This window comes from Podarcis muralis, chromosome 1 (genome assembly GCF_964188315.1).
Source record: "Podarcis muralis chromosome 1, rPodMur119.hap1.1, whole genome shotgun sequence".
Classification (NCBI taxonomy): Eukaryota; Metazoa; Chordata; class Lepidosauria; order Squamata; family Lacertidae; genus Podarcis; species Podarcis muralis.
In genome coordinates this window covers 120173953-120189388 of record NC_135655.1, presented here as the reverse complement: position 1 = coordinate 120189388, position 15436 = coordinate 120173953, and the positions used below count along the sequence as shown (strand labels likewise).

General features: G+C 43.6%; 1 protein-coding gene across 3 annotated transcripts in view; it reads right to left on the bottom strand.

The window, feature by feature from the left end:
• The window catches only part of GLS (glutaminase), a 76985-nt gene extending 68125 nt beyond the window's left edge, over positions 1–8860 (bottom strand). For all 3 annotated transcript variants that reach the window (XM_028750597.2, XM_028750608.2, XM_077917350.1), the window contains exon 1: positions 8455–8860. In XM_028750597.2, coding sequence (XP_028606430.2) covers positions 8455–8762 — 308 coding nt within the window. In that variant the 5' untranslated portion in view covers positions 8763–8860. The remainder of the gene's footprint in view (positions 1–8454) is intronic.
• Positions 8861–15436: the final 6576 nt, after the last annotated feature.

Here is a 15436-nt window from a genome sequence, read left to right as displayed (position 1 = left end):
TAAATGGACTATTATTGTACAAAGCTTATCAGTTAAACTGCAGTATAAGCTTTTTCTCCCCCTATTTCCCAGGTCAATACTGTTATATAATGTTTGTTCAACCTAAGAGCAGTGTTTTAGCATCATTAAATACTTAGAAAAACACATATTCAGCATATGCCAAAAAGAGCTAAGATGTAAAGTGGGCATGGTATTGTCACAGTTATCTTTACTATATGCAAGTGAATGTTTCTTATCTGCAAAGTTTAAACCTGGAAAATGCATAGAAAGCTAATTTGAAGGCAAAACGCGTTAAGAGTCACTGTGTTGCAAACATGGTGCTGCCCTTCAAATGCTTGGTACAAGACCATGCAGTGAATTTGAAACCTGTTACTGAATCTCAGTTCTCCGTTTGCAAAATGGAAATGTTAGTGACCTAGTCATTATCCTAAAACCAATTCTGGACTGATCAAGTATGTTTGATTTATGTTTGGTAAACAAGTCAAGGGGAGGGGAAAGAAAATGCCATGATACTTTTAAACAGTGTTGGTAGCACCCAATCATGTCCCTTTCCACAGTTTTTTGATCCAGCAAAGGCTTCCAATTAGCTAAAAGGATAGAGGCCACTTTTTGTTGGGTCCCTCAGTAGCTCCCGGTACCCTTCCAATCTGGTCAAGAGGGTTGTGAGACTTTTCGTAATAGCCTGGCAGTTAGCATATGGGGGTGCAGGAAAGGGTGGGGGGACATGCAAAAATATCACCTTCCACCTTTTAGCTCACAAAGTCATGGTAGATCACGGTCTTTCAACAGTGAGGAGACTCAACTGGATACAACAGACTCCTCCCGCAGCAGCTAAAAGAAATTTCTCATTGGTGGGAGCATCACTATATTATCAAGTATCATAGCACATTCAAAATGTTGTGTGGACGTTTTTTTACCAGGATACGTCTAAGTCTTTTAACAGTATAAACTTCCATTCTACATTTTAGATTTTATGGGGGGAGGCAGGGAATAATGACAACTGTATTCATTTTATCATGCGTTATAATCAGCTGAAAATGAAAATCACAAGTTTCATTTTCGATACCACAAGTTTGGAATGGGTACTAAACCAATCAAATCACAGTATTTTTTGCCCCATAGGACGCACCGGCCCATAGGACGCACCTAGTTTTTTTGGGAGGAAATAAAGAAAAAAAATTATTTCCCCCCCAGGCTGGGGCGGGGGAAGGCCGAGCTTCGCAAAGCATAGAGCTGCGTGAAGCCCGAAGCTTGGGGCATGCTGAGCTCAGCGTGCCCCAAGCTTCTGGGTGCAGGCAAGCTCTCCGCTAGCTGTGGGAGAGCTGCGTATCCCGCGGCTAGCAGATAGCTTCCTGAAGCCTGGAGAGCGAGAGGGGTCGGTGCGCACCGACCCCCGTCGCTCTCCAGGCTTCAGCGAAAGCCTGCATTCACCCCATAGGAGGCACACACATTTCCCCTTCATTTTTAGAGGGGGGAAAGTGCATCCTATAGGGTGAAAAATACGGTACTCAGTCTTAGCTGATTATGTTAGTAATTACATTTTTAGAAATGTACAATTCAGTTAAATTACTTTTCCCTTTGCATATTTTCTAATCTCCAGATTACTTCCCACAAGCACATTCTTAGAGTGAAGCATGAGAAAGCCTCACTCTTTTAATAGTTAAAACTATAACGAGAACAGTAGTCTCTTTCTTCCAAAATGTCACTCAGTGCAATCACATACTCAGTCGAGTCACATACTTCTTTCATTTTATATGCACTAACTACATAACCTATAAACTTCTGTGTTTTGTACTACAGCTTAGTCCCCAAAAGTTTTGGTTCCCGAACGCAGCAAAGTGACTGTTCTGGTTTGCGAACTATTTTTGGTAGCCGAACGTCCGAAGGGGCTTCCACAGCCTCCTGCAGCCAATCAGAAGCCGCACTTTGGTTTCCAAACATTTTGGAAGTCGAACGGACTTCCAGAATGGATTCTGTTTGACTTCCAAGGTACGACTGTACATAGTTTTCTATGTATGAGTTTGTTGCTCTCATCAGGCAAATAAATGAAAAGATGCAATTTAAGACATAAGAAAAGCTCCGTATAAGAATCAGTTTGTTTTTCAGAAACTTAAAAGGATATAGGCGACGACCATTTTAGGCGCATCCAATTGACAAGTGATCGCCAACGCACAGGTCTTTTTAGATCCAAAGAGGGCAGACTGGGGGCATGGCATAACAGGGTGGGGTGCATTTATGCACACTCCGCCAATGAGCATATAATACAATCGCCACCTGGTATTATAAAGCCTTCTAATGTAAAAGCATGGCATAAAGCAGGAGTGGCTAGGCTTTTTTTCCATGAAGGATCTCACAGAAATAAAAAAGATCCAGTCTATCATGTCTAACCCATGACTAAGCAGAGATGACTCATCGGATGGACCCTGATGACATAAAGCTGAAAAAACTTAATGGGGCCTCCTGACTCCAGTGCTAACACAGGCACAAACCCACAAACATCTCTGGAGAAGTGACCTTACACCAATCTGAAGCTGTGGATGAGTTTGCCAACACACCTGGGACAACTTTCTCACTTGTGGAATCAAAAGGGGAGGTCAAACTACTTCCAGTCCCTGGGAATGCTGGCTTCCAATGGTACAGCCACCAGCAGCCACCCACTAAGGGGCTGTGTGCCTCAAGGACCATATGAACCAGGCCCCTCAAAAATGAAAGCAGGGACTGCTGAAGACTGAGTTAACAAGTTGCAGCTGCTGCCTACCCTGACTGACCCTGTGCTACAGACCCCTACCTCTTGAAAATCTGCCTACCTTTGGACTGCTCTGCTGTGTTTGCCCTCGGCTTTACTTCATGACCTTGGTGTTGGACCAGACCACACCTTATCGGACTGCCTCACCATGCTTGTCCTCAGCTTCTCCTTAAGACACCGTGTTTCTGGATTGCCCTGATATAGAACTGCTACGGCAACTCTTCAGATTTTGGTCATTTCCCTATCCTGGGGATCTAACTTCACCACCCAAATACAGTGGTACCCTTGCATACGTTTTGAATTACAAACACATCAAACCTGGAAGTGTGTGTCCCGGTTTCCAACCTTTTTTTGGATTACAACCTTTTTTTTTTATTACAAACAATATTTTTGGAGGCCCCATTGATGAAAGCGTGACTTGGGTTACAACCTGTTTTGGTTTACAAATGGACCTCCGGAACGGATTATGGTTGTAAACCAAGGTACCACTGTTATAGTCTCTTTTAGATAGCGCTTTAACATATTTGGTAACAAAAAGTTACAGTTTAAAACAGAATGCTCTTTTATATAGTACCAGACACATAAGTAGCACTCTATAAATAAACATTTAAGAAACAAAAAAATCTGAAATGGTAACAATTACAAAGGCATACTGAAAACCTTTTGGGAGTCAAATGGACTCCCAGAACGGATTAAGTTCAAGAACCAAGGTTCCACTGTATATAATTATATCTTCTCAAGCTAAATATATTTAGGAAATATCTATATATTTAATGCATGCTAAATTTTGTAGTTTAAGAATTTGCAGTGCATTTTTTTCTTTGAATTTACACAATGCACATGTATTGAATTCCTATGAAAATAGTTAAAAGTATTCCAATAACAATATTTTCCAATGAAAGTTTAAAAAACAAAGTACATTATGCAGTACAGGAAACTTTCCAGCTTTATTTTCCTACAGAAAAAATATGTTTCATAAGCTGATTAGAAACAACAAATGGATGGAAGTAACAAATAATGAATGTCAATTGAATGCAGTATTTTAAAAAAAACTTAGAATTTTTTTAAATTCTAAAGTTTGGCATTATTATAATGGACTAGCTCTATGGCTTACTGGAACCATAAGGGATCCTAGAAAGAAGTTCATGACCACTTTGTTCCTCCATGGTATTTTTTACTCCCACACCACACTAAGTTAAGTCAAAGGCTCATGGCAACTATGCACTGTAGTCAAAATTCCTACCCCAACCACTAATTTGCTACTTTTAGCTACTGGAAACACTTCTGAAGTATTTATGGATCGGGGAATAGGGATTCAACCTGTGTTGGATGGGGCAACACTCCCCTTGAAGACTCAGGTTCGAACTCTGGATGTACTTCTGGATTCTGCCCCAAACCTGGCCATTGTTAGAAACTCAGATATATAAGATAAATGCCAAATGGCTCCTTAAACCAAGGTTACAGTCACCAAATGGGATATCTAGCTGCCATTTTGGGGCAAGACGGCTCTATAGTCTTATTTTTCAAATTATGGACTATCACTGATTATGGGTTAAACATGTGACTAGTTCAGATGACAACCTTGAGCTAGGTTAAGAACTTTGAGAACTTTAACCTGGGACAGTCCACATACACAAGAAATGTGGCCAAGAAACTTTAAGGTGGTTATGCAATTAACTGCATGCAAAGGGCTAACTGTAATGCATGGACGTAATATTCAAAATAGTATCTGGAAGCATCTCACCAGGTTTAGTCTATTCGACAGCTTCATTGGTTACCTGATGTGGATAACAGCATGACATGCCAAGCCAAACTATGACTTATTGAGACCACACACACATGCAGGCTCCCAGAGAGATGCTAGCAGCTGCTTTTCTCCTCCTGGGTCCTTTTTGCTCCTGCGTCACACTGTGCTAAACTTTGGCTTAGCACGTAGCCTGAACTGGGAGTCATGGCTAAGCACTTTTCTCACTAACTGCAAGCTGCAGCAGAGGTGGGAAGCCTACTCTATATATGCAGGCTCACACATTATTTAAAACCCTGTGTTCACTAGCAAGCCAACACATGCAGAACAGGCTACTCACTTCCAGACTTTCTCCCTTATTGGGGCTGGAGTCAATGAAAACAGCCCTTCTTACCTCCACACAATTCTCATTGCAAAAGCAACTTAAATTTCAGCTACAAATCCCATGCTAAAGTATTTATATCCCACCATCAACAAATCCAAAAACTAATGAAGTTAATTGATTTTAGTGTTACTTAATTCCTTTTAAGTTGCAGAGCCTGGTGTCTTTGCAGAATGTCTGCTGAGAGTCTTTCTTTCATCATGAAACAAGGCAACGTATGTGTGGTTCCCAGGCAGTATCCCATCCAGGCAGTAACCAGTTAAACCAGCTTAGCTTCTGCAGGGAAATAGCCTCATATCCTTTCAGGTCTGTAGTGGCATGAACTTGAACCATGGGCACCATACAACTGTCTGCTTACATTATTTTCCTGACCCCTGAAAGCTCCATATAGACCCCTGCTGGTTTCAAGGTATATAGTTGACAACAGTTATATGGTGATAGGAGGGACAAGCACTTTAACTTTTTACCCTCAAGCCATTTCCCCATTCAAAATCACCCTCTAGTTGCTTTTCCATGAAGAAGAAAAAATACAACCTGCATATTTTCTCATGTTGGGATTCAAAAGTGAAAATATCTAGGGAGTGGGGATAAATAAGCAGCCCCTTCCTATGCCCATCCTCATAACTTCCAGGCTGCTTTTGGTTTTGAGTTGGGAGAAAACACAAACAACAATGCATAACTATTGTGGGCCTCAGTCTCAGAACTTTTCTTGATATTTCCATTGTTATTCCAGATGAAAGTGAGCAGTTTAGAAAATGGTACCAATGAATGTTTTAAAACAGTCTTTGCCAATCTGGTGCCTTTCAGATGTTTCCAACTATACCATGAGCCCAGGCCAGCAGGAGGGCACCAGCTTGGCAGAGACTGTTCTAAAGACTGCATACTACTCTACAGTACTATAATAGCTTCTGATCAACCTTTTTAAAGGGAATGTAAAATTATATTTCATGGAAATAAAAGACAAAAACGTTTTTTACTTTAAATTTATTCAGCTAAGAGAACATATTTTACCCAGCGTGAGATAAGTAAGCCTTAATCTGAGTAACCATTATTTATAGCAGGCAGCTTTTGTTCACTTTCGACAATAATACACAGCAAATATGTAAAGTGTGCTGCCTGAATAGCACTGTAGTACTAAAGTTAAGAGTAAGCACCAAGATCTCTGGTCCTGCATACTATTCCTCAAAGCCATAACTGACCCCTTGTGTGCTCCAGAAACCAATGCAGTCTCTGGACATAAAACTTAAATTTTATTATCTTTTCATTAATCCTGCCCCATGCCTGCTATAATCTCAAAGCAGTTTCATCTACATACCAGCCAATGATGCAAATGACAACAAATGGTAGCTAGTTCTGATAGAGATATTGCACACTATCTTGGCCAAAGTTTTAAAGGTGATCTCTAGCACTGCCTACTTGTGTTACCAAAACCAGCTTTTAAAATTAAATTATTTTACTTACAACCTTGAGATACTAGCCAATACAAAAATAATATTCTGTATGACCAGTTGTCACTGGTCTAGGGGGGGAAAGCCAGAAAAATTGCATCAAACTTGATAATTCAATTTCTTCATGCAGCCAACATTATCTTTACTGGGGAAAAAAGTTATTTATCACAGTGCCTTCCTAGAGAGAAAAATAAAAAACTTTTGTGGCACTTTAAGACTAACAATGCCATTCATTCTAAGATGTGTATCCACTTATTTCTTTTGCCAACATTGAAGGAATGACTAATTCAACTAGAATATTCTTCACAAACTATATGCAACTCAGATGTTTCATTGTTAAAGATAAATGTTTCATCTTACGCTATCTGTAACATTCAGTTCTTGAGGCTGGGAACTTGCAAGGGTCAAGAAAACTGATCCAAGAAGGGTAAAGGATGACACAGCAGCCAGTGTAGCATTTCAGGGACAAATTTCTCTGAATTTATCCCCTCTTGCATTCTGTACAGTGATAAAGCTTTGCATTGGGAAGGGAGCAGTATAATACCGCTAATCGCTGCCTGATCAAATCTGAATAATACATTGCCAATACTACATATAAGTGATCACTTTTATACACACATTCCTTCATCCAACACTCCCAGCAGAACAGCAGTTCCCATTATTTTGTAAACATATGACAAAAGAAGCTGCCTTACACCAAAGCCAGGCCACTGCTCATCTAGCTCAGTACCATCAACACTGTGGTCCTCCAGGGTTTCTGGCAACTCTCTCTAGAAATGACAGAAATTGAAACCTGGGACTTTTTGCATGCAAAGTATGTGATCTGTCACCGGGCTACAACCCTTTCTCAAAGGGGAAGATGGTAGATCATGCTTCTACAGCTACAAACCTGAACACGCTTCTTAGACAGTAAGCTACACCAAATGTAATGGTGCTTACTTCCAAGTAAACATGCACAGGGTTGTGCTGTCAGTCACCTTGTGGCTGTAGCTAACAGGCTTTAACACCACAACCAGCTACCACAAATGAACAGCATTTCTCATGTGGATTCATAGAATCAGATTTGGAAGGGACCCAGAGGGGTCATCTAGCCCAACCCCCTGCAATGCAAGAGTCTCAGCAGCAGTGTCTAATGTTTAAAATCAAAGGTGCCAGACTTCAAGCTTAACAGGAAGCCACCTGAGTGCCTGGCTTGGGGCCCCACTTCTTTGGAGTCCTTAGATGAGTGGAGCGCTCACCAAAATTTTATTCAGCAATGAGGAGGAGGAGCCAGCACGTGCTTAGAGGCATCTTCCAACCACATGACTTGAAGTTTTCCGAAACCAAGCCCTTAGGTCAGGGCAGTGCATGCCCCAAAACCCAGGGAGTGAGAGAGTGGCTCCCAATTCCCGTGGGGAAACTAAACGTCAAGAGGAATATGGACCCGGGCAGGGGAAACTAAACTTATCCATGCACATAAAGCAAAAGGACACAAGCTTCAGCTTGGGGTTTGCACTCCTAGAAAAACCTGTACGTACCAATTTTGGAAGGTTTGAAGAACCTTAAGTGGTTAGATCCTTTTTAACTCAGTACATAACAACACCATGAAGAGAAGGTATAGAGTTAACTATAACAACGTGCAGCACGATTTAGAAAATTAGGGAAACCATGGAGGGATTTTTTAGGGGGGAGGGCTGGAGAGCCCGAAGTTAAATAATTGCAGATTGGAAAATGCTGTTGTAACTTCTTCCCCCACCCTCCTCCCGGAAATACATAAATGAGAACTTATTCAAGGGGGGGGGGGGTAAAGATCCTAAATGTGTGGGTAGAGAAACGCAGGACTGCCCCCATCCTGACGTGCAAGGCGGCGGGCGTCCTGTCACGTGTCAAAAGCAAGGAGGAAGCCGAGCAGCATCCTCCTCCCCGCGTGGCCGAAATATATAAATAAAAACTTATTTTTATTTTTTTAAGATCCTAAGTGCGTGGGGTGGAGAACACGGGACTGCCCCATGCTGACGTGCAAGGCGGCGGGCGCCCTGTCACGTGTCAAAGGCAGGGAGGAAACCGAGGCACCTCCCTTACAGCCGGCTGGCATCCTCCTCCTCCTCCTCCTCCCCGCGTGGCCTGGCATCCCCTCTCCGCCACCCGCACTCACTTGTCGCCCATGCCGCCGGCTTCGGCGCCGTGGCTGTTGTTGGCGCCGGGCTTCTCCGCCGAGGGCGCCGCCTGCTGCTGCTGCTGCTGAGGCGGCGGAGGGCCCTTTCCCGGCTCGTCCAGAATCCCCTCCGAGCGGGTGCATAAGGAGCGGGCGGCGCCGCTAGGCAGGCGGCAACCGGCGGCGGCGGGATGGAGCCGCCTCAGCAACGGGTGGCGGCAGCAGCCAGGCCCGCCAACGGCCGCTGCTCCGCTCTGGCTGAGCCTCAGCAGGTCCCTCAGCAGCGCGGGGCTCCGGAGCCGCATCATCCTCTCTCTCTCTCCCTTCAGCTGCCGAGCGGGAAGGAAAGTGCCTCAGCCAGCCGCCGACCCGACGTCCCCGCTTCTCTCACACGCCCCGGCGGGGCCCGCCTCAGGGCGCGCGCCGCCGATTGGGCGGCGGCCGCCGTCACCGCCCGACGCTGTCGGAGGCCATTGGCTCAGCCCGCTGCACGTCAATCCTCCGAAAGCGGCCCAAGGCCCGACGCCTCCTCCCCACTTCAAGGGGAGGCTGGAAGATGTGGCGCACTTGGAGCTGGGCCTGCAGAGCGAGGAGGGGAAAGGAGGGAGCGGCGGGCTTGTGAGGGGAGATAGCCGAAGTCGAGCCAACTCCGAGGCTGCTTCCAGCCGACTCTTCCAGCCCTCAGAGATTTCGGGGTGTTTCCCCTGCTCTCCCTCAAAAGCCACAAGTGTACAAGCACAACTAACACTTCTCACGTTGTTGTTTTGTTTCAATAAACGCCCTTGGGCCTGAGGGGAAGGGAAATATTCCTGGCTCTCCCCACCACCACCAGCAAATGATGGGAGAAAAAAATAGCTTGTCATGAGGGAATGGGGCAACAGGGGGTCAAACCAAGAAAACAGGAGAAGAGGACCTGACAGCTAGGTCACTAGTCCCTGGTGAGGCGGGCTGCAATCTCCCCACCTCCCAAACCGTTAGGTTTTTTTCCCCATAGCTGAGCGATTCCTAAACTCTTGGACGATCACTCCTCCCTCCACAAATTGACAATATTCCTGGGGCAGAGCCGTTGCTTAGTTTGTTACGAATGCACAATAACTGAGGTGGAGATTTTTAAAAGCAAGGGCAGCCCAAGTGGCTCCCTCCAAATATTTCAGGGGTTGGACTGGATGACCCTTGGGGTGCCCTTTCCAACTCTACAATTCGATTAAAGGTTGCGGGTTGCCGCAATCGGGACGCCACCACGCTGACTAGCCAGCCCCTTCGCAAAAAGGATTTGTGGTGGCAGCAGCTTTCCAGAGCTTGCATCCCAACAATACGTTAGTCCTGGATGATATGCTGCTTTTGAAGTAATGCAAAATAATAATAAAAAAACCGTTTTTTCCTCGGTGCATGCTTGGATTGGATTTCATTTGCATCCCAGAAACAGGGTAGACATCGCCCAAGACTGACGTATAATGTGTGTGAGAGAGAAAATCAGAGAAAAAAGAAGGATCAATAGCTTGCCCAGAGGCCTAAGTAGGAAGCTAAAAGGGGGGGGGGGGGGTCGGCCAGCAGGACTAGTGGGCAGGAAAACTTGTGTGGGCAGGAGGCAGACGCTCGAAAGAGCACGTAGGATTCGCTTGTGATTAGATTCCTGGGCATTTTAGCCCAGATGTCGTATTGCAAGTTCAACGTCATCATGCTCGGTTTTCCCTCTTCATCCCTCAAGCTCAGACATATTTGGCATTCTCCTTTTTTAAAAAAACTGGTTACAGTTTCCCTTTCTGGAAGTTTGCACAAACCCCAGGCGCTTTGGTCGAGTAACTGACACGAGCAGAAAGGGAAAAAGGCAGAAGATCTCTGAACCCCGACGGCGTCGTTTTCTTATTAATATCTTATTTGAAAACGGAAGTTTTGAGTTAAGAAGGAGAGAGAGTTTGGATCGACGCCGATAGAGAGGGATACAAAAAGCCGGCGGGGGTGGGGTGCATTTAAAAATGCATATGCATTTAAATACATACATTTAAATGTGCGTTTTAATACATATGCATTTAAAATGCATTTCAATGCACATGCATTTGAAATGCATTTTGACGCACATGCGTTTAAAAATGCATAGGCAGCAACATTTTGGAACCTTTCCAAATTTTCCGTGGGATTTCGCTAAAATAGACATGTTCTGTCCTGAAATGGAGAAGTGCCTTTCTCTTTTTCGTTAGCGAAAGGGAAACAGCCGGCCTCATGGCAATAAAATGACTGTTTAGCACCTTTTAGCAGGGCTTAGTATCAGAAACAGTTAAAGTGTTCCTGAAGGTGTTGATCTGAGCACGTATTACATATGTAGCACTTTCTATTCCTGACTCATTTAAAATGTGTTAGGAATGGAGGGAACAGCTGTAAGTAATGTCACGCTGTAGTTACCATGGATACAAGTTACTTTTCATGACATACCAAATGTGCTGCCACCTTCTGGGGGAAAGGAGGAACCCACATTTACATTCATAGCGATATATATATAGACACACAGCAGTAATTTATAACACAATCCTTAAGCATTTAGCAATTAATACATTTTGATCGAAATCTCTTCAACACACCCAAACTACTGAAAATATGAGGGGTTTAAAAAAAGGGCTGTGGCAATTTATAGATGATCCAGGCATTTATAGATCTCTGAGGTCCATATTCTTTAAATACTGTATACAAAATCCTTCTCCTGACTATATACCATATGTCATCTCTCTCTAATTAGTATATCTCATATTTCATAGTTCTCTGGTTAGTATGGGAGTAGTTTAACAATTTGGGGGTATAACTGATAGCCTGGTTTTGTAGTGGAAATGTAAAAATGTGGCATTTTAACGTCCTTCTAGTGATTAAGATGTCTTAGGCTATACATATTGCAGTTTTCAAGTATCTGATTTCTTTGGAAATCTCTACAACTTTATAGGGCTCACATATCTTTATATCTATACCACGATTCTGTGCCCTATAGCTTATGAACAGTCAATCCATCCTACTCTATGACTCCTCGCAAATTATCATTTGTTGATAGTTACATTTTTATCTCTATAGTGCAAAGGAAACTTTGCTAATTCCTTTGTAGAAAACCTTCTCTGGGAAGAAGGCAGCAGAGGGTTTTTTCCAGTTCAGGCAAATCCATCAACAAATGTCTGAGGGGAACTATAAATCAGCACATCAGACCTGCAGGACCAATATTATATAAGGAGCAGAAACTAAGGATTATCTAGAAAGTGACATGGAATTTTTTTACAATGCTATTTTAAGCAGTTTGGCCGGTTGCATCACATTTAATATAGAAAAATAGCTTTCTGAACAGAAAAGCTAAAGATTCGGACACATAAATCCTGATTTCTAGAAGCAAATCATATTCCTCTCGGGTAACTTGACTCTAACTGGATTCAGCACATACCGTATAAATGTGAATAAAGGCAGAATACCCACTGGGCACATAATACCAACACAAAAGGTTGTTTTCAGCTCTCCATACTGAAAATAATATGTATTTTATTCTGGCACCAATTACAATTATTTGTCATTCCAACTCAAATGGGAATAGTTCCTATTCAACAGATTCCCTGGAGGAGAAGGAACAGAAGTATAAACAGTAACTATGGTAATTTTAACCTAGAAAACATGTAAAAGGCAAACAGTTGGAGAACAGCGATCTGATAGCCAGATTGCAATATGATAGATGAAGGGAGAGATTAAGAGATCATATGATAAAACAAGGAAATTAGATATTATATAACATCATTTGTGCATTTCCCATTGCAAAATGATTTCACAGGCGCTAGACAAATGAAGGTTCTCTACCAGGGACAGCTGCAGATTTCCATGGGCCTGCAGAACTCCTGCCCCATCATGTTATGGGGTCTCCCCACTGTAAGTGGGTCCAGTTGCCTTCACACATCCTCCCAACTTCCTCCGTCCTTGACCCAGGAAGCTGCTGGGATGGGCCAGAGAACATTAAAGATTCATCATTTCAGCACTCTTTCCACAACAATTATCAGTCAGGTGGTTCTGGGAAGATCATACTAACACGTGAAGATGGTCCAAGATAACCCTAGCACACATCATTTCCCTCTGTAGTTGTTGTTGTTGTTGAAAACGTATTTACTGAAGTGTTTTTCGCATAAGTATAACAACTATACGGGACGCGGGTGGCACTGTGGGTAAAACCTCAGTGCCTAGGACTTGCAGATCGCATGGTCGGCGGTTCGAATCCCTGCGGCGGGGTGAGCTCCCGTCTTTCGGTCCCAGCTCCTGCCCACCTAGCAGTTCGAAAGCACCCTCAAGTGCAAGTAGATAAATAGGTACCTCTTTATAGCGGGAAGGTAAACGGCGTTTCCGTGTGCTGCGCTGGTGCTGGCTCGCCAGAGCAGCTTTGTCACGCTGGCCACGTGACCCGGAAGTGTCCTCGGATGATGCCGGCTCCCGGCCTTTAGAGTGAGATGAGCGCACAACCCTAGAGTCTGACAAGACTGGCCCGTACGGGCAGGGGTACCTTTACCTTATAACAACCATAAGCAAAAGCAAAACACAGAAACGAAAGCACATATGGAAATCAGGAATTAAGTATGCTTCTTTCTTTTACAACCGGGTGCACAGAAGAAAAAGAAATTGATGTCCTCATTAGACAAGCCATTTGGTCTGACGGACTGAAGGTACAAAACGACATGTTCCTTCTTGGTTTGTGAAAGGTATAAAACACCAGTTTGCAGCAAAGGAGTCTTTTTTTATTCTTGCCGTTTGCCAGATGCTAGCATTGCGTTAGCTTTTTCGCTAGGGCTGTTTCCCACACCTTATTGTACCACCTGTCCCAGGTGAGCCCCTTTAGGTGCTCTCAATGTTGGGCTCTCAATGTTCTGGCTGCTATAAGGAGATATTCAACTTACTTCTATTAGTAGCATATTGATTTGGTCCTATATACAGATATAATTAGGGACACGGGTGGCACTGTGGGTTAAACCACAGAGCCTAGGACTTGCCGATCAGAAGGTCGGTGGTTCGAATCCCCGTGACGGGGTGAGTTCCCATTGCTTGGCCCCTGCTCCTGCCAACCAGCAGTTTGAAAGCACGTCAAAGTGCAAGTAGATAAATAGGTACCGCTCTGGCGGGAAGGTAAACGCCATTTCCGTGCGCTGCTCTGGTTCACCAGAAGAGGCTTAGTCATGCTGGCCACATGACCTGGAAGCTGCACGCTGGCTCCCTCGGCCAATAAAGCGAGATGAGCGCCGCAACCCCAGAGTCGGTCACGACTGGACCTAATGGTCAGGGGTCCTTTTACCTTTACCTTACAGATATAATAATGCTAATTCCAATGTTGCTACTATTCCCGAGTTTGCTTCTTCTTTAATTTCTATGAAACCCATCATTTCCCTCTGTTCTACCTTCTTTTTCATCATCTTGATTTTCTTTTGTCTCCTGCTTTCATTTATTTGTTTTAAGAATGTACAAACAAACTGCCATCCATCCACCCATCCATCCAAGAAAAAAAGACTCTGTAGAGGCACACAAAGCAATGTGAAACTGCAAAAATTACAAAAGTGTTATGCATCCACAGTACGATACGTTAAAAATTTACCCGATTTCTAACCTACACTGCATAGTTCAAACCTCCTGCCTGTTCTTTAGACCCCCTTTCATCTTTTAAATCTTTCTTTGATGCCAGCTGTAATCACTCCTACTTTGGGAAAGAAAAAAAAACACTTCTGTTGAGCCTTCTCATCTCCATTGCCTTTCTTCGCTAAATCTTCTGAAATAGCTTTATTTTACAGTGGTACCTCGGGTTAAGTACTTAATTTGTTCCGGAGGTCCGTACTTAACCTGAAACTGTTCTTAACCTGAAGCACCACTTTAGCTAATGGGGCCTCCTGCTGCTGCTGCTGCTGCACCGCTGGAGCACAATTTTTGTTCTCATCCTGAAGCAAAGTTCTTAACCTGAAGCACTATTTCTGCGTTAGCGGAGTCTGTAACCTGAAGCGTATGTAACCTGAAGCGTATGTAACCCGAGGTACCACTGTACTGATTTTCTTTTTCTATCTAATGAAATGCTTTCATTTCTGAATCTTTCTTCTATTTCTTTGTGAGCTTTCTAGTCTTTTGCCACCTTCATATGACTTTTGGTTTCTGCCACCTTGTTCCTTTGTACTTGCCTTCTCATCTGTCCAGCTGTTCCTATTGTCTTTCCACTAATCAACATTTTTCTTCTTCGTTTCCTTACTCTTTTGGCGTTCTCAGGATTCCAAATACTTTTTAAAACTCATCCTTTCTCTCTCTCTGTTGCCAATGGCACGATTCATATGTTCTTTTGTTATTATCACTTTCACGTTTCAAAAATTTCAAAAATTATTTTGGGGGCCCGGGATCATACCCCATCTTCAGTCCCACCCCCCTCTTCCTCCTTGTTGGCTCCATTTCTTTTTTGACAATATTTTGCTTCCTTAAGTTGAATTTCTCTGAGCGTCTTTCTCTCTCTCTTTCAGCTTCTTCCTGAGTTCCTTCCATTTCCAGTTCTGTATGTCGCACACCAGAAATCTTGAGTTTGTGAGTTTGACTGACCTTGTGTTTTTCACTGCATCTTCAGGCACGTTTTTGATTACACCATTGTGCTTATTAATATTCATTAAAGTTTTTAATGTTTGACATTTTACTGTGTTTTTATATGTGCTGCAAGCCACCCAGAGTGGCCAGGGAAACCCAGCCATGTGAGCAAGGTATAAATTGTTGTTGTTGTTTAGTCGTTTAGTCATGTCCGACTCTTCGTGAGCCCATGGACCAGAGCATGCCAGGCACTCCTGTCTTCCACTGCCTCCTGCAGTTTGGTCAAACTCATGTTAGTAGCTTCGAGAACACTGTCCAACCATCTCATCCTCTGTCGTCCCCTTCTCCTTGTGCCCTCCATCTTTTCCAACATCAGGGTCTTTTCCAGGGAGTCTTCTCTTCTCATGAGGTGGCCAAAGTATTGGAGCCTCAGCTT